The sequence below is a fragment of the Nanorana parkeri genome, unplaced genomic scaffold, assembly GCF_000935625.1.
Source record: "Nanorana parkeri isolate BGI_ZX_2015 unplaced genomic scaffold, ASM93562v1 scaffold296, whole genome shotgun sequence".
NCBI classification, from domain to species: Eukaryota; Metazoa; Chordata; class Amphibia; order Anura; family Dicroglossidae; genus Nanorana; species Nanorana parkeri.
In genome coordinates this window covers 812757-837134 of record NW_017306564.1, presented here as the reverse complement: position 1 = coordinate 837134, position 24378 = coordinate 812757, and the positions used below count along the sequence as shown (strand labels likewise).

At 41.9% G+C, this 24378-nt stretch overlaps 1 protein-coding gene across 1 annotated transcript in view; it reads right to left on the bottom strand.

The window, feature by feature from the left end:
• The window catches only part of LYST (lysosomal trafficking regulator), a 214811-nt gene extending 198571 nt beyond the window's left edge, over positions 1-16240 (bottom strand). Inside the window, exon 1 of the mRNA XM_018557714.1 lies at positions 16057-16240. Coding sequence (XP_018413216.1) covers positions 16057-16239 — 183 coding nt within the window. The 5' untranslated portion in view covers position 16240. The remainder of the gene's footprint in view (positions 1-16056) is intronic.
• Between the last annotated feature and the right edge of the window lie 8138 nt (positions 16241-24378).

Genomic DNA, 24378 nt, shown 5'->3' with positions numbered 1-24378 from the left:
TCTTCTCCCACTGATTGGCTGATTGGATGATTGACAGGCTTCCTCACCAGTCAGGAGTGTCTGGTGAGGAAGCCTGTCATCATCCAATCGGCCAATCAGCGGGAGAAGAGGTCAGAATGGAGCAGATGACTAGGCTGTGACACGGAGTGGCTGAAGCAGACGGAGAAGACGACACGACCCAGCAGGTTAGTACTGCAGCACCATAAATACCAAAAATATAAACCAGCTGAAACCATGTGGGAAAGAAACTGCTTTTTTAAGAAGGAGGTACTATATAAATTCCTTTTTTTTTCCACTGGAGATTAATACGTGTATTTCAGATATCAGCGGACACCAAAGGATAATACGTTATATGAAGCGTATTATCCTTTGGTGTCAGCTGATTGTATAATGAGCTCTCATTCATATATGCTAAACAGATCTGCATACCTGAAAATCTATAAATCGTATGTCATGCTTTTTTTGTTTTTGTTTAAAACCAGTTAGTGATATGATGTTTATGTCCAAAACTGATATTTTATTTAATAAACTCTTTTTGTAATTGGTATACTTGTCCCGATCCTCTGCTTACCCTTTTTAAACCAGCCACTGTTAGCCGATTTATTTTTTTGGTATATAGGGTGCATTTTGGTTACGGATCTGGTTGACAAAAATGAGATAAAAAGGGTAATTTAAATGGTTCGGATCTCCAGGCAGAAACAAAATAATTTTCTATTAGTACTGCAGCACCGCATGGGGGCTGGGTTTGCCTTTTAATTTTATAAATTTTATAAATTATTTTAATTATATGTTTTTTATAAAATAAAGCCAGGTATGCAGAATTAGATATGGCTGTGCCACACTATACAGTGTTCTGGACATGTGCTCATCTATTTTCCCCACTAGGGGGATAAAAGCCTTAGTTAGCAATGGCATGATAAATATTCATTTCATGTTCTTCATAATATGAAGAAACTGACCTAAAATCATTATTTTGTATTGCTTTAGGAAAAATGTGAACTGCCCCTTTAAGAAAAAGCATTGGTAATTGGTATCGGTGAGTACTTGAAAAAAAGTATCGGTACTTGTACTCGGTGTTAAAAAAGTGGTATCGGTGCATCCCTACTTACAAGTATGAGTACTGATACATTTTTGTTTATTGTCATGCGACAGTTTTTCTAAATCAATACAGACTAAATGATTTCAGGACAGTGGTGGAGTGCCAGAGCCAGGTCCTAGCTGCAACCCTGATAGTTCTGGTGAAAATGCCAAGTATCTGCACTGGTACTCAAAAAGTATCTGTGCATCCCTAGTACAGAGGTCAGTACACAGTACGGAGGTCAGAATGTAACGCAGTGCAGAGGTCACAAAGAAAGTACAGGGACTTAGTTGATTTGACCTCTTTTTCTCCTGGTGATGGTGGGGGGAGCAGTGAGGTTTCCTACACGTCCAGCCGGCTCTCTCTCCTGCGCAGCAGAAGCCGTCCAACTGCAGTTCGGCAGTCTTCCTCTCCCACCAATGGCAGCGGAGGTGGGTGGAGGAAATTGCTGTGGTCGCCATTGAGCCCAATCGAAGTGGGCACAGACTATGGCAGTCAAGCTTATTGTTCTCTTTTCCGCGCCACCGCAGTCTTAAATTCAGAGCAGTCTTAAAGAGGCCCCCCTCCCAGTCCACTTCTTTCGGACGTTATTAATCTGAGTTGCCCCCCTCAGTATGCCCCTCGCTTGCGGTCACATTGAGTGGGGCATTAAGATTAATAACATGCTGGATTAGTCTGACCCAGGGGCGGACTTGGCCCGGGGGCAGGATGGCAATTGCCCTCCAAGCCTCTCTGATACCTTTGCAAATGCCCCCCACCGCCGCCGTAAGCATTTAATCTCTCCCCTCTGGGCCGCTCGGCTGCTGCAGCGGCCGAGAGGGGAGAGATGAAGTGCTTGGGGTGGTGGGGGGTGTTTGCAAAGGCATCAGAGAGGCCCGGGTCAGACTAATCCTTCACCTCTCTGGGTGCCCGCTTCGTGGAGCTGAAGCGGCCGGGAGGAGAGAGAGGGATCACAGAGAGCTAGTGCCGGCTCTGGATGTGACACTACCACTTCTGTTCTCTCTTTCTCAGCTACTGCAGCTAGAGAGCGGCCGAGAAGAGAGAACAGATGTGAGCGATCACCGTGGCGGTAGTGTCCCATCCCTGGTCCCGCCGGCGGCGCACCCCATCTCTGACATTTCAATTGCCAATTGCGAGGGGGCGAGTGGAAATTGAGGCCTGATGATGGTATAGTTAATGACAATCAGCATGGGTTCAGGAAAGACCGTTCCTGCCAGACTAACCTGCTAACTTTTTATGAGGGGGTAAGTAGAAATCTGGATGGAGGGATGCTGGTGGATGTGGTATATCTGGATTTCTCAAAGGCTTTTGATAAGGTACCACACAAACGCTTGTTATACAAGCTGAGATCGATGGAATGGTGTGTACGTGGATAGAAAACTGGCTACAGGAACGGGTACAAAGTATCTATAAATGGCAGCTTTTCAGAATGGGCTAGTGTCATGAGCGGTGTGCCTCAGGGTACTGTGCTGGGACCCATGCTGTTCACCCTGTTTATTAACAACATCGGGGAGGGAGTGCATAGTGATGTTTCTGTGTTTGCTGACGATACAAAAATCAGGAGGGTGATAGAAAATCGGACCTAGATAGTTTAACATTACAAGAGGACCTGGATAAAATAGGGGAGTGGGCTAATATATGGCAGATGAGATTTAATGTCGATCAATGTAAAGTAATGCACTTTGGGATTAAAAATAAGCAAATGGGCTATACAATTATGGGTATGCCACTAGGGAAGACAGAAATGGAAAAAGATTTGGGTGTCATTGTAGACCGCAGATTGATTAATAGCTTGCAGTGCCAGGCTGCTGTAAACAAAGTAGAGTCCTGTCCTGTATTAAGAAGGGGATTTATTGCAGAGACAAGTCTATAATTTTGCCACTTTATAGATCACTGGTCCGGCCTCATCTGGAGTATGCGGTCCAGTTTTGGTCACCAGTCCACAGAAAGAGTCTTGAAAGAGTCCAGAGGAGGGCAACCAAACTAATTAGGGGAATGGAGGACCAGAGCTATGAGACACGACTACTAAATTTAAACATGTTCACGTTGGAAGTAAGGAGGAGATTAAGGGGGGATATGATTTTCATGTACAAAATTGTTCAATGGTGACAGCAACATTAGTAACAAACTATTTACAATTAACTCCGTAACAAAAACTAGAGGCCACCACCTAAAATTGGTGGGAAAAAAATTCCAGCACAAGGGGCGAAGGGGGTTCTTCACAGTTAGAGCGGTTAGTCTCTGGAACTCGCTGCCACAAGCAGTGATTTCAGCTAAGAATGTGGAATCATTCTAGAAGCTTTTGGATGATTTCCTGAGAAACCATAACATACAGGGGTACACGTACACTTAAGAATAAACTGATACAAGGACCTATCCATGTATGTATATATCTATAGATATATCTATATATACACACACTGAGTGGCCAGATTATTATGACCACCCCATCAGTACTTCGTTGGGCCACGAGATGTTGAAAGGTGATGCGAGGAATCTGACACTGCACTATTGCCCTTCTGTTGTCTTGTCACTCTCTGTACTGCCCTAACATTGACTAGTCGCTGACGGCCACAATTCGCACGGTCAGACCCAGATTTTCGGCTGACAGTCCAGTCTTTAAACACTTTAACAACAGCTGCTCTGTTTTGCTGATACTCGCTCCATGGCTTGAGTGCCAACAATCATCCCACGTTCAAAGGCTGTTAAATCACGTTGTTTAACCATATCTTCAGAAAAAAATTACTTCTACTGTCATGGTAAACAACCTGCTTCCCTATTTATAAATGGTCTGGCCCTCTAGCAACTTTAGCGCAAAATTATAGCTAATTTGCCTACAAACGTCAGGTGGTAATAATAATAACCAATTTTTTGGTCAAATAGAAAAGATGGGGTCAGGTTGGGTAAATAGACACCAAACATGTCAAGCCTTAAAATTGTGCGCACCCGCGAAAATCGGCAAAAACTACCATACCCAAAATTGACCATAGGTGACGCTTTAAAAGCTTTTACCGCTCATCAGTTCAGTGTTATCAGTGATTAATAGCCCTAGAGTTATTGCTCTCACTGCGATGTTTGCGGTGATCTGTAACACGTGCGGCGGAATGGGCGAAATCGTCGTTTTCGCACCCGGCTCATGTCTGCATGCGTGTATGTATGGGTGGGGACTTAAAAAAAAAAAAAAAAACGTTGTGTGTTTTTATTCTTTTTCATGTGTGAACAGGTCCTCTTTATGGAGACATCAGGGGTCGCCAATACCCCTGTCACCTAGGACCCCCCAAAGAAGCTGATGACGCACTAGAAGCTGGGGTTTCAGCCGCACACCAACGCTAAGGACTGAGCCGGGAGATTGACGAAAGTCGCGGGGACCAGCAGCGCAGAGTCGGCCAAATTGCCCGCAGAGCCACTGCAGATGTCCACGTCGCCCGGTGAGATCCACACGCAGCCAGGTGAGAGGAATTGTGCTTTGGGGACATGTATTCGAAGAACACATGTTCCCAAAACAGAATACTATTCTGTCTTAGGGACATGTGTTCTGCTTCGGGATCATGTATCCTGCTTTGTGGACATGTATTCTCAGAATACATGTCCCCAAAGCAGAATACTAGTCTGTCTTACGGACATGTATCCTGCCTTGTGGACATGTATCCTCAGAATACTATTCTGCTGTGGGGACATGTGTTTTGCTGTGGGGACATCCGTATTTAGCCCTGGTGAGAAACTGCCCTAAAATCATGTGTCTGTGTTTAGAAAAAAAGGTCACCTGTCCCTTTATGTAAAAGTATCGGTAATTGGTATCGGCAAGTACATGAGGGACAGTACTTGTACTTGGTTTAAAAAAAAAAAGTGGTATCGGGACATCCCTATTCTGCATTGTGCCACTGTACAATGTATTACTGCTGGGATTTGTCATCCTCTACAGCCGGTGCCATTCTGCATTGACTGCTGTATAATTTTACACTTTCCATTTCACCATATTGCACACCGCAGTTTATTTTATTTTTTTTACTTCCAGCTGCAAAAAAAAAAACGCATGATAAAAATGTCACAGGCAGAGGGTGCTGACAAAGTGACTGTTAAAAAAAACGTACGAACCAAGTCCTCAAAAGGCATGGGATCATTTTTCGCTAAATAGTATAAAGAAGGTTGTCGCCTGCAAAATATGCAAACAGGAGCTTGTGTGGCACGATAGCACCACAGTGATGCATGAACACATGAAAAGGAAACACGTTGGCTTCGCAGAGGAGGGTGAAACATTGTCATCAGCTTTTTCTGCATACTATCGTATTTTTTTCATTTCAGAAAGAAACAGCGCACCATGGCAAGGTTTGTGCATCGAAGTACTCCAAAACAAGCAGATTCGATTCGGCAAATGAGTAGTCGCCTATATGCAGCCAATTTCCATGGTTGAAGATCACAGATTTAGAAACCTGATCGGTGTACTAAACCCTGGATATATGATTCCCTCAAGAACTAATTTCACCAAACTAGTGGAGAGGAAGTACAGGAGGCAGTTCAAAAAGTAAAAGGATGCCATTGGTGCTAATGAAAGCAGATTTGCATTTACTGCAGACATATGGACAAGTATAGCGACCGAGACCTACCTTGCCATTAGATGCCACTACATAGCAGACGACTAGAAGATTTCTATTTGCCTCACTACTATGCCTCTGGAAGACAGGCATACAGCCACAAACATTGCAGAATGGTTGAAGGAGGTGGCTGCAAAATTTGAAATGCCAGCTCAAAAAAATAAATTGCTATTGTGCACGACAGCGGTGCAAATTCTGAAAGACCAGCATCACTGGAGCCATTCTTTTTTACATTTTTATTTATATCCGATTAATCGGACTTAATAATTGGCTAACTAATCGATTTTGAAAATAATCGTTAGCTGCAGCCCTAAAAAAAGCCCTTGCAAAAATTTGTGTGGAAAATGCACCAAAACGTTGTTGCCCTGGTGTGAATTGGGCCTAAAAAGGTGCCCATACACTGTACAATTTTCGTACGAGAATCGCGGGAAATCCCACGATCGTACAATAATCGCAAAGTGTATGGAAGATGTGCAACCGTTTCTACTGTACGGTCGCACGTCTTCTGTCGAAAAAGCAGCCTGGAAAACCAGTCGAGAATTGTATGATTCTCGTCGGGTTAGTGGCCTGCTTGTTCGACAACTGCCGAACAGGCCGGTGTGCAAACGCGCACACTGCCCGTTTGCAGTCAGCGGAAGCCCGCCCCTCATTGCAGTCAGCGGAAGCCCGCCCCTCAGGGGGGCGGCTTGCGATGATCGTAAGTACGATCTGCCTGTCCAAGTTGGGCAGATCGCACATTTTTTTAAAATTACTTTACAACCCTCGCAAGACAAAAGTCTTGCGAGGGTTGTAAAGTGTATGGCCACCTTAAGAGTTGGAGCCAGCTGTTTGGAAACATGATGACTATAAATGAATGGGCAAAAATTTAAATAAATACTTTGCTGGGCAATGTATATTTGTTTGATCTGGATTTTGCTTTAAGGATTATATCATTTATATATTCCAAACTGCTCCTTAACTGCCTTAGAGTTTTACACACATAAAAGGAGGAGAGGACAGTGACATTTAGCTGCCGTTTATAAAAAGACTCAAATCAACACAGCTGTTCCATCCTTTGGGTTTATGAACTCCTTCACTGTGTACATGTATGCACATGCTTTACAATTCCCACATTGATTCAACCCTTTAGGTGGTTTTGACAATCAAATTTTTATGAACTTCTAATCACTTCTTTTACCAATTTCAAAGTGGCTATGTACCAATTTGTCGTTTAAATTTCTTCCTCTGATATGTTATAATTAGATGGTCATTTAAGACCATTTTCAGGACCTTATTTTGTGTCAAAATTACCAAGTATTTAGTCAAATTCCAATAAACCTAATTTGTTTTGTCTTGAATAATTTCCTGTTAACTAAATATTTCTTAATTGAAAGCTTTTGATTATCCAGCAACACTTCCCATCTCGTGTTTACAGCTCTATAGAAAGCAGAGCCCCTATGGAGTCCTTAAGCGTTTATCAAAATGCATAAAATGACCTCAAAATATAGGCATAGCTGTCACAAATATTAGTTTAGGAATTAGGACGGAAGTGAGCAGCAGTGTCACGAGGGTTAATAGTGGGCTCCTCCAAGTGGATTTCACAATGTGATGCTTCCAGTTCACAGCTTTCTAGTTCTACTAACAACAGATGACCAAATTAAATTAACTAAATTATCAAGTCCACTGACAAAGGCAGGTGGTGTTAACACAAAACCATATGACAGGCAAAAGGCAGACACATTAAGAGCAAATCCAGAAAACAGGCCAGGAAAAAACAGTGGGGCTTGAATATCAAGTACCATAACACCACAAGAGATAAAAAGAATCCACTTTCTCAGACAGACACTCTTCATTGTACAGAGAAAAAAAATGTATATTTGCCACCAGGCACAAGGCAATTTATGTGTGCCTAGGAACAAGGGGACTCTCCGAGGGAGAGATATCCTTGCAACAGAGCTAGTCTAGAGGAAGAAGGCTTAGAGCTGCCCATGGCAGGGAGTAGGAGCTGCTGGGTAACCCGATCTAACTGATCTGAGGGATGGTCAGGGTAACTTCATAGAGACACTTAGCTAGCCTTTTGCCAATATAGCTATACAAATACATAGCTTAAAATAACATGTCCAATGAGTTTAACCTGTATTCTATTAAAAAAACAAATATGTTTAGAACGTTTAAAATGATCCAGAGGAAGGCAAGGGAGATCCAACTTGCTTTAATGGGGAAAACAGTTTTTCCCTGATTCCTAAAAGTTAAAAGGGTTATTAAACCCTCTGGTGTTTTTGCATATATCTACTGCTAGCAAGCAGTAGATATATGCAAAAACTTTTTTTTTTAAAACCCTTTTCATACAGGTTAAAACTTTGTGTCTTACCCGCGCGATCCCGTTCAAAAATCTGAAAAATCCTGGGCAGCCGCAAAAGGATCTTGGGTAGGGCACATGCACAGTTCAGATTTTCGGCTGGGAGACGAGGAGAGACACAAGGGAAGTCTAGGGACGGCGTGCACCCGCATGCAGAAACCATGGACAGGAAGTGCCAGCAAGCACAGAGGAGTCAGTGCTGGATCGGAGACCCGCAGCAGCGCTGGAGACACAGATGAAAAGGACAGGAAAGAAGATCGGATTAAGAGACATCATTTAAGGTAAGTGCTGACATTAAACTTTGGGGGGAGGAGGGGGGGGGGGAAATTATTATTTAATGTCACAAACAGGTTTACCACTTGGATCATAATTCGAGTATGTATTTTTTTGTAAATCTATGCAGCTATTCAGGTTTTGTATTTTTAGAACATCCATCCCTCTTCAAACAATCTACTAAAACTACTGAGACCAGATCCTTTGGGGGATATTTTCACTCTGTTACAGAACCCTTACAGTATACAGAGGAAAGACATTTTAAACCTAAAAGGGAATACTTACCCATCCACATCTACTTCTGGAATTGGCAGCCTTTCTAGAGTGTGGAGAATGCTACCTGCCAAACTTGGCACTCCTCCGCCCTTGCCTGCTAAGCTTCCCAGAGCTCCAAGACGTCACAGAAGCCGTCCTAGGTCCTCTGCTCACCTGTAGGCGATCTGGAGAGTTAACCTGTAACCGGCAGCAGTAATGCTTACCATCGGAGTTCGTTTCTGGCCCATCTCATAGCCCATATGCAAGACCCACTCGGTTTTTCCTTGGTGGGTCTGGTGAGCGGGGCATTTGTTTCTCATCTTTTCAGAGACTGGACCGGGTTCCTGTCTTTCCTGGTTTAAATTGGAACGCTGTCTACCTAGCTGCTTCTGCTCTCATTTTGATGAGGCTGCGGTAATTCTTAGTGAATATGGCTTCTCCGGTGTTCCTGGGGTCCTATGTGTGGGCTCTCGGAATTGCCATGGCATTATCTGTTGACCCGTTTACTGCTGCATGCGTTTGTTTTGTCTTTCTTATTCCATTTATTTGCTGGGATGGTGTGAAAAGCTTCACTTTTTATGGCGGTGAGTTAGTATCCTGGTGTTAGTATTTGCCTCCCCCCATACCTCTGCACGCTGCTGTGCTTGTCTGCTTCCCCCAGTTTGGGCGTTTCCTCTCTGTGTAGCAAGTGTTCCATAGGAGCGCCCGTATCGTGTCGATTTCTTTTTCCGCATGGTGGTCAGATAGCACGTGGAATGAGAAACTTTCTGGTCTCTTTCTCTGCTTTTTGTTTTTTTGTCTTCTTAGCTTTGGTGTGCTTCTTCAGTTTCCTGTGCCCTGTCCTCGGAGGCCTCTGTGGGTGCGGCTTCAGGTGTGCCCATTTTGGCGAGGGGGTTTCTGGGCTTTGCACGAGCTGCTGTGCCCTCGGGTGTGCGAGGAGATCGAATATGCCCGTGTCCTTTAATGTGCGTCCTTTAATGTGCGGAAAAACAATCTAGTTAGTTAAATAGATTATGGCGATCTCGACCCCACTAGAGTGAAGCTAACGATTATTTTCAAAATCGATTAGTTAACCGATTATTAGGTTCGATTAATCGGACAAACAATAAAATTTTTCTAGTTAGTTAAATAGATTATGGCGATCTCGACCCCACTAGAGTGAAGCTAACGATTATTTTCAAAATCGATTAGTTAACCGATTAGGTTCAATTAATCGGACAAACAATAAAATTTAAATTTAAAAAATGGCTCCAGTGATAGGACTACTAGTTTGTATTGAGGTTGTAGTCCATCACAGGAGCAAGCTTGGAGCGTTGGAAGTAAAAAAAAAAAAAAAAAAAAAAAAGATATAGTGTGGTGTGCAATATAGTGAAATAGAAAGTGTAAAATTATACAGCAATGAATGCAGAATGGCACCGGCTATAGAGGACTACAAAACCCAGCAAAAGCACATTATACAGCGCAATGCAGAATACCGCCAGCTATAGAGGAATACAACAAAATCGCAGCTGGCAGTATTCTGCTTTGCGCTGTATAATGTACTATTGCTAGGTTTTGTAGTCCTGTATAGCTGGTGGTATTTAGCATTGTACCACTTTATAATGTATTATTGCTGGGATTTGTTGTAGTCCTCTATACAGCGCAATGCAGAATATCACCAGCTATAGAGGAGTACAAAAAATCCCAGCAATACATTATACATACAGTGTATAATGTATTGCTGGGATTTGTAATCATATGTATAATATATACAGCACAATGTACCATCAGCTATAGGAGGAATACAAATCCCAGCAATACATTATAGAGTACCATGTGTGGGAAAGTGCAGGCTTACCTGAGCAGTCTTCCAGCAACTTGCTTCTGAGATTGGACCTGTCTATCAGCGGCTGTCATTCCCCCTCGTGGATGTGGATGGGCAGGAAATGTGAGGCGTGAAGGAGGTGCGGCGTGTGGAGCGTGGATGCGAGCGGGTCTGGCAGCGGCGAGGAGGTGCGGCGCACAGTGTGTGGAGCTGGGAACAGACTCGTTTTGATTACAACGGTTGCTTTTTGCAGAGGGGCTGTGGATTTTAGAGGATGATTTTAACCTAGTGTTAGACCCGTCCATGGACTCGTCTAGGAGGATCTCCCACCTCACAAATGCCCAAAGGAAGCACATCAAGCTGTCGACGTTTGACCTTCAGTTGTTCAATCCTTGGCGCCTTAGTGACCCCACAGATAGGAGTACACCCTCTTTTCTGCCCCTGTATCATACTCTAAGATTGAATTTCTTTTTGTTACAACATGCTGCTTTGCCCCTAATCTCCAAGATCTCAATTGGCACCTCGGCTCTCTCAGATCATTCCCCTATCCACTTGAGTCTAACTGTGGGTGAAGCAGCTCATTCACCGTTTGCGTTCTGCATATGCGATTCATTCAGACGCCACGTAGTGTTTTCATCGTAAGTGCAGTCTGATTTATTTCGCTTTTTTCAGGAGAATGATTCCCCTTCCCAAAGTCCGCTCACCTTATGGGAAGTGCACAAATGTGTAATCAGGGGCATCCTGATCAAATTGGGGGTCGCGCCACAAGCATCAACGCTTGAAGGTAGAGGAAATGTATGCTAGGCTGCGGGAGCTGGAGCTTAATCACAAGGTGTTTTTATGCTATTTTTAGGCAGACCTCTCAAAAAATGTTGAGCACTTTTGTAAGAACACCCTATATTACGTTTATAAAACTTCTCTCCTCAAATAATACCTTTGGCTTGCTTAGATTTGTCGAGTCATGGCACGAGGACTTGGGCAAAAAGATCACTATAGGAAATTGAGAATTGGCTTTCTTCAATACACATAATTCATCTCTCATGTTATACACAAGAGAAGAATTAAAAAATCATCTCTCGTTGGTACACAGATCCTGTATCCATGCACCATATTTTTCCTCTTGTCACTGATACTTGTTTGGGATGTGGAAGGGACAGGGGAATGTACCTAGACATTTGGTGGAATTGACCTTTAACCCCTTCGTGACTGACGACGTAGTGTACGTCGCCAGCATCTTTCAACTACCACCATTTTATTCTATAGGGTCTTGGCATTCAGAAAATATATAATGTTGGGGGGTTTTACGTCATTTTCAGGCCTAAAATGTGGAATATAACATGGGTGCAAAAATTGAAAAAAGGGCCTCAGTCATGAAGGGGTTAATACAATCACTCTCGACTCTACAGTAATACCCTTACACCTTTCACAGAAATCGCTCTCTTATCTATCTATACTATATTGCCAAAAGTATTGGGACACCCCTCCAAATAATTGGATTCAGGTGTTCCAATCACTTCCATGGCGTAAAAATCAAGCACATAGGCATGCAGGCTGCTTCTACAAATCATTTGTGAAAGAATGGGCCACTCTCAGGAGCTCAGTGAATTCAAGCGGGGTACCGTGATAGGTTGCCACCTGTGCCATAAGTCCATCCAAATTTACTTGCTACTTACTATTTCACGGTCAACTGTTAGTGGTAATATAACAAGGTGGAAGCAACTGGGAACAACAGCAACTCAGCCACGAAGTGGTAGGCCACGTAAAATGACAGAGCGGGGTCTGTGCATGCTGAAGCGCACAGAAGTCGCCAACTGTCTGCAGAGTCAATAGCTACAGACCTTCAAACTTCGTGTGGCCTTCAGATTGGGACAACAACAGTGCATAGAGAGCTTCATGGAATGGGTTTCCATGGCCGAGCAGCTGCATCCAAGCCTTACATCACCAAGTGCAATGCAAAGCGTCAGATGCAGTGTAAAGCGCGCCGCCACTGGACTCTAGAGAAGTGGGGACGTATTCTCTGGAGTGACGAATCACGCTTCTGTCTGGCAATCGGATGGACGTGTCTGGATTTGGCGGTTGCCGGGAGAACGGTACTTGCCTGACTGCATTGTGACAAATTTAAAGTTTGGGGGAGGGGGGATTATGGCGTGGGGTTTTTTTCAGGGGTTGGGCTTGGCCCCTTAGTTCCAGTGAAGGGAACTCTTAAGGCATCAGCAGACCCAAGACATTTTGGACAATTTCATGCTCCCAACTTTGTGGGAACAGTTTGGGGATGCCCCCATCTTGTTCCAACACGACTGCACACCAGTGCACAAAGCAAGGTCCATAAAGACATGGACGAGGGAGTTTGGGGTGGAGGAACTTGACTGGCCTGCACCAGTCAAGTTTTTTTCTGCTGCACATCAGGTCCTTCCAAATCTCTGGTAAAACATCTACACCTCCATCCCTTGCCAACTGGAACAATACAATGAACGAGATTATGAGAATGGAGGAAATTCTAGCTATAATAAATGACAAATACCACAATTTTTATACTTTATGGGTAGTTTGGATTGATTTCTCGACCTCCGACTCTCTCAGACGTGGACTAAAAAAACGTGTTTCAGCATTAAATAATAGTCGATTTCTATTGGACTTCAAAAGTTTCTTTATCCCCTCCGGACATCTTCCATTGACCTCTCTTCTACCACGGTTTCTTTTCTTTCCTCTAATCTTTCTTCTTTGTTTTTCTTAGTCCCTACACACTATGAGCTCACTTACTAATGGGAAATATTGCATGACGAAATTCATACTTTTAATATTTAATTGCTTTCTTAATCTCTCCAGGTACATGTACACAATTCAACTAGATTTTTCAAAAGACATCTAATATTGTCTTTTATACTCAGACTTGATATTATTATTACCACACACACACACACACACACACACACACACACTTTTCCCAAACATATTTAACATTGCCTTCTATAAATCAGACCTGGAACACCAGACACCACTATCAGTATGCACACAGTTTGCACTGTTGCAGGGTCAATCTTAATGTGTAGGAATGTAGTTTGTTAATGCAGAATTGTTAATATAAATTACTCATAACAGCATTGAAATCTAATATTCACATAAAAATGATTTCAGAAGGATTGCTCTTTCAATCAGAAGTGCTTTACCTTTCTTTTTAATATCCACACCCTTATATGTTTGCGCTTTAAGACAGAGCTAATGTACTATCAAGATGAAGCCTTTCTAACACTAACACCTAAGAAACAATACAAGTACCAACATGCCATGTTAATTGTAATGCACGCATCCACTATCAGGTTGTACTCTTCATTTCCATTATTTAATGTGTACCTACGGAGGCCATAAAATCAATAATATCTTTTAAAAATAATAGACCCGATTCTAAAAAAAATAATTATTTCATGCTTGGCATTGTCTTTGTAGTTAATATGATATTGGCAGATGTCATGTTTTCTATCTAAATGTTATTTATATTCTATTATTCTTTTTTAATAAATACCGATTTCACCATAAGGCAGTCTTGGATGGCGAGACTTTGGCATCTTTAACTAGAATGAGAGCGGAGCTCAACGAGCTTTTGCTGGATAAGATAAAAGCACAGTTGGCAAGGTCTTGGCATTCTTTCAACGAATACAGGAATAAACCGCAGAAGCTTCTGGCCAACGCCTTGAGAGATTCTCACTCCTGCACCTACATACCTTCCATTCGGGCAGGTGATGTTAGTTTCGCAGTCGGGGGGGATGGCGGCCAAGTTCCACTCTTTCTATACAAAATTGTACAATCTTAACTCCATTAAGGGGGCGGATGATCGTCCCTTGCGTATTCAGGCGATTTGGGTGTATTTGGCCATCTCTGGGATGCCACGTCTGTCGGATTCTGATAGTCAGGCCTTGGAGGAACTAATTTTTGGGGAGGAGTTTGAGGGTGCCTTGAAAGCTATGAAGACTGGAAAATCCCTGGACCCCGATCGATTGACTCTTGACTACTATAAGCAGTTCCGTGATCTCCTTGGGGGGCAGTTTGTTAATGCCTTCAATGCTTTGCTGAAGGGCCATTTTTTTACTCAGGGATTCTTTGAGGGCTCAGATTACGGTTCTTACAAAAGAGAGGAAAGACGTGTCCAATTGTGCAAGCTACAGGCCCATTTCTTTGTGAAATGTTGACCTTAAATTGTTTACACGCATTCTTGCTTCTCGTTTACTCCCATTTATAGGCGACTTTATAAGACAAGATCAGGTGGGTTTTGCCACTGGCCGTGGGGCCAAGGACGTCACCATCAGGACCCTTGGAACCACTGCTTTGTACACTACAGGCATCCACAGATAATAGAGGCCTGGAGACTAGTTCTGGTCATCACAAATTTGCTCCTTACGTGGATGATTTACTCCTCTATGTGTCCCAACCTGTGGTAACTCTTCCGAATGTTCTGGCTGCCTTGGATGCCTATGGGAAGTTAGCAGACTTTAAACTAAATATTGGTAAATCCGAAGCATTGAATGTTTCCCTCCCAGATTCTCGATTGCATGGTCTTCGGGTTAACTTTCCGTTCAAGTGGGCTTCTACCCACATTAAGTATTTGTTTTGTTTTTTATCCCATTGGATATTCAGAAAACATTTTTGTTGAACTTCCTCCTGATCCAGAAACACATTGCGTCGGACTTGAGATCTTGGGACCACATGGCATTCACATGGATGGGTCGAAATAGCATTTTGAAAAAGAAGAAGCGCCAGATTGTTATACCTCTTTCAGACGCTTCCTGTGACCATCCCTGCTGCTTACCTCAGACAGTTGCGCTCTCACTTCCTCTCTTTTTTGTGCGTGAACTGGGGCCGTTTGCGACACCAGATGTTGTCCAGACCAGGGGGGCGGTCGGCATGCATTTTTCCCGTCCCTCTATTGTATTACAGATCTGCTCACCTGTCTATGCTGATGGATTGGTGTTGCAATTCCCAGCATAAATTGTGGGTGGCCTTGGAACAAGAGGACTGCCGGTTGCCATTACAGGGCATTCCCTGGATTCATCCTAAACTGGCAACTTTCTTATTGGTCAATTCCCGTCATTCGAGCCACCATGTATGAAATCAGCATGGTTCTCCCCTCTAACGGACAATCCCACCCACCTTCTCCCCTATTGCCAGTGCTTGGGAATCTGCATTTTCCTCCCTTGGCTAGGAATCCGATAGCGTCAGACCATGCCAGGTTATTCAATTTTAGGAAGGCAGGGAACTGGAAACAGGTAGAACAGATCCAGAGGATAACTGACCCTCCCATGTGGGTTTGGAATTCTTTACAAGTGAGAGAGTTCCTATGCTCTCGTCAGGATAGGGAACTCCTATCAGAGACCTTTTGAGAAACTCTGTATTAAAAAGGCAAAACCTATGAGACATACTTTGTCTTATCTGGTAGAGAGTGTACACGGCACTGGGCATAAGCCACAGGTAGAGTATGCCAAAAAAACACAAGCTAAGAGACAGGTACAGAAGTTTCTTTACGTAGGAGACATACAAATTCTACTATTTTAGTTTCACTTTAAGAAGCGTGCTGCCTGACCATCAGCCAAAAAGATAACCCGAGAGGCTTCCTGAACTTGATGCAGATTACTCTGCTCATCATTTGTTCAGTTCTGTGAACCAGGACAACAGATATCTTAACTGTTTTGGAAAGCATTTACACACTTGATTATTTAACAGTTACCTGATCAACACTGTCATTGAGCATTGTAAGGAGCAAAAGTCCACGTCCATACAAGAGGTACTCTCCAAGAACTGCCATGTGGCTTTCTTCTTCTTCATCATCCTTGCTTTCCCCTCCTTCACTGCACAGTTTATTGACATCAGACAAAAATTCCCGCGCTACAGAATTACAATTGCTGCTCATGTTGAAGCTGGAATAGGAAAGCAAAAATGTTAATGAAAAACACTTCTCAAAACAAATTTATTTACATACAGTATAACTCATACCCTACAATACTTGTATACACATACGTTAAATTCTAAATAAAACATGCAATCTACATTTACATGAAAGTCGACTTTCTCCAATATCCTCCAAAATATTTAAGATCTGTAAAGAAAAAAAACAAACATAAGTTTGCGAAGAGTAAAGAAGCCTGCAACGACCATGCAATTTTTATTTCTGTTAACCACTTTGAGAACAAGCCTGTATGGAGCTAGTCTCTTAAATTATTTTGTATCATGCTAGAAAAAGAAAAAAGTTATTTAAACCGCTTAAGTCTAAGAATATTTTACCATCTAAGCCCCATTCACACATGCATTTGTCATGCATAGGGCAGCCTATTTATTTCAATAGGCTGCCCTGTGCGTGGCAAAGAAGCTCATAGACCTTTCTGAGCTTTGAGCTCCAAGCTTAGGACATTTTTTTAGTCACAAATCTTTGCTTGGGTTCAGTTTAGTTGTTCAATGACGAAATGGAAAAATATTTCTGGAAATATGCATGTCTGAACATATCTTCACATGAACTATAATGGATAAAAAAAATGAAAACATTTTTTTTTTTTTAAATATTTTTTAAAAAATGTGTTTTGGGGTTTGTGGAGTGTTTCCTAAAATTTTTTTTTTTTTTTAAATTGAAATTTGGGCCTGGAACAATCTTGCCCAATCATCTTTTAGCAAAGATTGGAACAGGAATCTGGCATATAAAGAAAAAGGTGTGATCATCTCAGCAGTTGCAAAGCCAAGGGTTCTAATCCTATTCTGTTCGATCAGAAGACTATTTCCAAGTAAATGCTCACCCAAGCAGGCTTAACCCACCTCCTTAGCGCAAAAACAAAATGGCAGGGAGGTGGACATCTATTTCGGGAATTTTAAAACGCCATTCCAGAAATAAATGTTAGGATCCTGCTTTGCTTGCTAATCCAAAAAGGTACCATTCTGCTCAGCACCTTGTGATTGCTGTGATTACTGATCACAGCAGTCACATGATACTGTTAAATTAAAGATCCATCTCCCTTCCTCTTACAACAGCGTAATCAGAGGAATCATAGTAACTGCTGATTCACTCAGTCTCACTGACAGTTTTTTTTAATCCTTTCACTGTCCCTCATTTCCTACACTACTAATTTCCAGCCCGACTCTGTATTGTGACCTGTACGTAAACCCTTTTTCTCCTATATCCTGCACATTAACCCCTTCATCTCCATCCGGCCGTGGTATGTGGCCTGTAACATCAACCACTTCACCTCCTTATCCTTTATGTGTATGGCCCGGTTTGCTGTATCTAGTTCACCATTACCAAGCTCCATGTTTTATTCCCTTCAATTACAATATGTTTCTTCAAAATTGTAGCAAAAATTGAATCTGCTTTTAATGTCTGCTTTTCGAAAAGAGTTTATTTTTCGTTGGCATTAAGCTTTTCTTTAGTGAAAAAAAAAAAAAGCCCCCAAAATTTTTTTTTAAATAAAATTTATTTGGGTACAGTGTTACATGGCCGAGTAATTGTCAATAAAACTATTGCAGCACTGAAAACTGAAAAATGGCCTGGTAACAAAGGGGCATGTATAAGCTTGTACTCAAGAGGTTAAAAGAAAAAATTTGCATAGCGCTTGTAGGTTTGGTTACTCTTCTCAAACAAAATCTAACCTCTTTGCAAGATAGTCATCACATGCGTGAAAATTATTGATCTCTTCATTGTACCAGATGTATAACAATACATTTTAATTATAAAAACCTTACCTTAATAAATTATGGGTAGTTAATAGCAACATTTTTAAACTAAATAAGACCAACTCTAGTAATTTCCAGTAAAAAAATCCTGCTTAAAAATGACAAAGCCTCCAGACAATTTAGGAATTTCTGGATTATCTACACCCAAAAGTTGATGGGAAGACAGCAACTCTTGTCAATTAAAGATTAATTCCAGCCAGAGCAGTGTGTCTGTTTCAAGGTAATATCTGGGTTTGCATTTTGCATACACAAAGTGTATGTATATTCTTTGTGGTTAATAAGGAATGTATTTAAATAAAGTTTTTTCAGCTCAAAAGCAAAATCAGGGACTTGGGAGACAACCAGGAACATATTTCAGGAGGGAAAAGTAATACAAAACTACTTTAAAAAAGGAAGTTATGCATTACAACAGAATTCTACAAGAAAAAAAAATTAAAAACATAGAAAAAATACAAGTGATAAACAGTAGTAAAAAAAGTCTCCCTTACAGCAAAAAAACCCAGAACAAACAAATAGGCAGAAGACGAAAAACCATTGCATGATACAATGATCTTGTCAGGGGTCATGTACAGGAGGAGGGAATAGGCCTTCGAAAGACATGAAGAGGTGGAATTGCATACGAGAACACCGACAGCTGGAGTGCAACTACTAAGGCTGGGTTCACACCTGGGCGTATGGAATATGCGCGTTTGCCGCGCTTTTCATGCCGTGCGTTACCGCGATTTGCGGTAAAAGAAACGCGCTACAAGCGCGCATTTACGAGGGCTATCCGCAGGGCTTGAAAAAACGCGCAGAAATACGCCCCAAAGAAGCTCCTGTACTTCTTTGGGCGTAGGGCGTTTTTTTAGCGCGTTCCGACGTGCTGCAATACGCCCAGGTGGGAACCATGCCCATAGGAAATAACGGGATTTCACTTGCTGGACGTTTTACAGCGCGTCAATCAGCGCTGTAAAACGCCTAGGTGTGAACCCGGCCTTAATGGCTCTAAAATTATTGCTCTCACTCACGACGTTTGCGGCGATATGTAACATGTGCGGCACAATAAGCGCAATAGTCTTCGCACGTAGGCGCACCCGACGCATTTTTGTGTGTATGTGGGGGGCAGGGACTTAAAAAAAATTATTTTTAAAAAAAATGATGCTTTATTTTTATTTTTTATGATTCTTTAATTTTTGTATTACTTTATTTTTTTATTTATTTTTTTATACACACTATTTATTTTTTTTACACACAACTTTATTGCTATTACATGGGGGGCTAAGAAGCCCCCTAAGGGATAGCCAATTTACATGACAGGTCCTCTTTATGGAGACATCAGGGGTCTCGAGACATCAGGGGTCTCGAAGACCCCTGTCACCTAGGGACCCCCAGAGAAGCTGATGAAGCAGAGATCGGCTTCATCAGCTTCTCTAGCTGGAGAGTGACACTGAATGCAGGAAGTGATGTGATATACATCACTTCCTGCATTCGGGGACGGAGAGGAGATCAAAAGGGAGTTCGTATACTGAACTCCCTTTGATCTCCTGTCACAGAGCCGTGCCCGTCCCGGCCGCATCGGGCACAGCGGATCTCGGGACCGGCAACGGCAGTGACAGCTGCTGATACAAGCGATCGAGCGTCTATAGAGACGCCCGACCGCTTGACAGTAAAGCTCCCAGCCGGCCGTGTAATTACAACGGACAGGAAGCTGCTCGTCGGGCTCCACCGTCCGCTCGTCACAGAGTGGACGAGTGGACGAGTGGCTTTTTCAAGCCCTGGCTATCCGGCTGTATCCTAATGGATACGAGCGGCAAATTCACCCAAAGAAGCTCCTGTACTTCTTTGGGCGCAGGGCGTTTTTCAGCGTGTTCCTACGCGCTGTAAAACGCCCAGGTGGGAACCATGCCCATAGGCATTTATTGTTTTTTGTGAACCAGGCCTAAGAGGACATCAAGGAGGCGAACACTTTTAATAATTTAAAATGTAAAGTCAAAAGGTTTTAAAGCTATTTCAAATTCTGATTAAATCACTGACAATGGATGCTGCTCCTGGACGTTGAATAGTTTCCTGCATAATCAGCTGGTCGTTTGAGCGTTGGTCCTGTTATAGGGTGCCTCCTTTCCCTTGCAGAGTCCTATGGAGCAACTCTTGTGAGTACTTTTTTTTGTTTTTCTTTTTTTTACTTCCACCGCTTCAAGCTTGCTCCTGTGATGGACTGCAATATCAATACAAACTAGTAGTCCCATCACTGGAGCCATTTTTTAAAATGTATTTTATTTTTTTTATCCGATTAATCGAACTTAATAATCGGCTAATCGATTTTGAAAATAATCGTTAGCTGCAGCTCTACTTGTGAGTGCTAGTAAGCTGCGTGTGTATTAGGTCTTGCAACAGCTAATCAATTATGAGAATTGTTGGCAACTATTCTCGTTATTGGTTAGTTGGTGGGGAGGGAAGGGAAGGAAAAGAAAAGGAAAGCAAAGAAAAGGTTTTTTTAATGCAAACAATCCATCAGTTGAAAAAATAAAAAAAATAAAAAAATCGGGTAACTAATCAATTATGAAAATAATAGCTAGCTGCAGCCCTAGCGTGTAATCACAAACACACGGGCGCAGCAAGGCAAGTCACTTCCCTGCCCCTTCCCTCCTTCTCCAAGCTAGTAGAAGGAGAGCAGCTGCAGACGGACCTTTTATTTGTGATCTTGTTTTGGACAGGAAGTTCAGGAAAGCTGAGCGGACAGAGTTGAGCCAGCTGTTTGGAAAGATGATGAATGTGTTTGGGAAAAATTTCAATAAATACTTTGCTGGACAAAGTGTATTTGTTTGATCTGGATTCATTATTGAAAAATCTTTTGTAGAGTTTAATACTACTTCAACATTTACATACACTTTTAAAAGCGGCTGATTTATATTTTTAATACGTTCGTTTGCACAGTGTATAACTGTGCGAACGATATTCACAGCGCATTACTGCCACTAGATAAATCTGGGGATCACAAGAACTTCCTTTGCTTCTCATCTCTAGCTTGTGGCAGTAATGTGCTGCAAATGTTGTTTATACAGCTATTCACTGTGCAAATGCATTATAAATGAGCCCCTAAGTATCCCCTATTTTAACACAGTGCCTTGAATATTAAAAACACTAGTTGCTTACTTGTATTTCCACCATTATTTTCTCTCCCCCCCATGCCAACAATGGCATCCTGCCAAGCTCCAGCTTCCTTTGTTGTAAACATGTTCTATGGCAAGCACTATTCATGTCATATTTTGATAGTTATATTCACGTCGTAGAAAGAAATAGACCCAATTTAAGGATCCTTTCATGCAAAATGCAGAATTGCATAATAATCAGAATCGCTCTGTGCTTCTGATAACTATAAATTTGGCGACACCATCAAAACACCAAAGAAAGGGAAAAGCAGAGCTCTCAAACATACACATAAGAAGCTAATGTGCAACTAAACTCAACACAAAATCTACAATTAGAATATCAAATGTGGGAGAACTGAAACTTTATTTTGAAACTTATTCAACTAACCTTTAAAATGTTGTTTTTTTTTTTAATAGTGAATGAAAGCCAAGTATGAAACACACATGACCCATCAACAAGACGACTTGAAAATAAATGTAAAACCAGCTCATTTCAAAATCCTTCCATCACATGGGATCATGTGCTGTCACATGGTAGTGAACATAAAGTGTGTCAGATTAGGACTCCTAGCAACCAATGAGGCTATGAGCTTCTTTGTTTCATTATTATAACTGTTCAAAATATTATGAAGAGGAATGCTAAAAAAGCACAGAACAATTAACATTTATAGGTCATTGTAGTCTAAACCCAGGTTTTGCATTATTCCAAAATTACTTCCATTACATTTTGTTACAACATTAATGTCTTCACAGATTACACAAAACAAAAAGGGAGAAAGATTTGAAACGCATATAAGCAACAAGATTAGGCATACATCTATTGAAGATCAGGCTGCCTATTATTATAATACTTCGGCAACCTTAAACTCCATCTGATCCACAGCTGATGTGAGGCTGGGCACTGTACCGGGGATGGCAGCCCTCCAAAACAGAGCAAGTGATCTCCTCCATGGATCATGCAAAAACATGACCCTTCCCTCGTGTAAAATTGTAAATATATAGACATTTTATTAAGCCACAATCAATATACTCACAAGCCGCTTGAGTGAACAGCTTCCATATCATAAAGTAAACTTGCTAATCTCACTCCAAGAATTGCTGTAAAACGTTAGCAATCAAAGATGACCCAAAATACTGCTAGCTAGTCAGAACTGCAAGTGTCTGTACACATTTTCGGGACACGCCCCCTTCATCAGAACCTAGGCCTGGGGGGGTTGTGTCGGGTAAATAGATAACAAACATATCAAGCCTTAAAATTGGGTGCACCCGTGAAAAACGCAAAAAACTACAATACCCAAAATTGCCCAAAGGCAGTTACATAGTTACACAGTATTTGAGGTTGAATAAAGACATTACAAAAAGGAAAAAGGGGTGCGAGCTGTCTTACAGATGAAGGCAGCTCAAGGGTTAATCATCGGCTGGGACAAACTACAATGTCAGAATTTAAAGAAATAAGTCTATTTATTACTGATCAGAGACATACAAAAACATAACTGAACACATAGCTGACAGTTTCCTGTCAAAAAGTTAAAAAACGATGTCTAGTCTGACTGACTTTGATCGGTGGTGAGGTGGATAGATGTACCCTTGATTGGCCGTACATGTATCTCCTAAACTCCTAATGTCTATGAGTTGTTTTTGATACTGAAATGTATCTTGGTTGAACCTGGGATTAGGTACGTGCTCTGATGTACTTAAATATCTTGATCACTAGTACAACATTTCTCCGGCCCTTTTTGCATCGGGGGATCATTCATCTATGACAGTGAATTTATAGTTTAAGCTTTTTGCTAGTTCGTGTTTTGAAGCCGAACAGCAGATCTACTCACATGACCTCTCAGTCAGTCCTTCGATTTCCCATTCACGGATTTCCACCGCGTGGGGCTGTTTATGGCTTGTTGCTCGCTGTGTGTCCTTTTGATTCCCCCTTCATTGGTATGCATCCAAATGTTTAGTGAACCAGGCACTACTCTCTTTTGGAATTAATCCTCTTGAAAAAAAAATTTTTAATCCAAAAAAGGTATTAGGGCTGTACAGCCGACAGTCTCTGGGTCATCCACCTAATCTCTGAAAGCAGCAGTATCAAAAACAACTCATAGACCTTTTAGGAGTTTAGGAGATACATGTACGGCCAATCAAGGGTACATCTATCCACCTCACCACCGATCAAAGTCAGGTCAGACTAGACATCGTTTTTTAACTTTTTGACAGGAAACTGTCAGCTATGTGTTCAGTTATGTTTTTGTATGTCTCTGATCAGTAATAAATAGACTTATTTCTTTAAATTCTGACATTGTAGTTTGTCCCAGCCGATGATTAACCCTTGAGCTGCCTTCATCTGTAAGACAGCTCGCACCCCTTTTCCTTTTTGTACTATCAAACTGGTTAAAGGCGGGGGTTGAAAAACCAGTCTAATAAGGGTTACACATAAGAGCTTGATATCTCCAGGAGCGAAACAAATCCAGTATTTCTCATGAAGACATTAGTCCAACAAGTCCAACCTATTAGGATCTCATTCTAGGAGTACCTGTACCCCTGTATATTACGTTCCCTTAAGAAATCGTCCAAAAGTTTCTTGAACAATTCCACATTATTTGCTGAAATCACCGCCTGTGGCAGTGAGTTCCAGACCCTAACTGATCTTACTGTGAAGAACCCCCTTCGCCCCTTGTGATGGAATTTTTTTTCCACCAATTTTATTTGGTGGCCTTGTTACCTTTTAAGTTTATGTCAAATCTTCATAAGACATATGTATATAGTTGTATTTCTTGTTTTAAATATTTCACCTGAGGTGGGGGTAGCTATTTGGGAAATACAGTCTTTGTTGTGCTTATCACGGTGGAGGGGAGTGCCAGGCCCAATGGATTGCAAATAGGGCTATTGTTGAGCCCAGGCCTGTTCGGATAATTGCACAGCAGGTTTCTCCTGAGCCAAGACCCTTTGATCTAATAATATGTAGACTGGCCAATCGTAGAGAGGGGTGTGGAGTTGTAAAGATGGTTTTGGAAACCCTCCAATCTCCATTAGGCCTTGGGAGGCAACCAATGGGAGACTTGCCATGCATCCCTATGGACACCAGGGGTATATTATTGATTGAGGAAATAAGCTAGCTCTTTTTTACCAGGATAGGGCCCTCATGTGATGATAAATGGGTAACTATACATATAATCTTTCCCCCACTTAACTGTATGTCTGTTTGTCTGTTA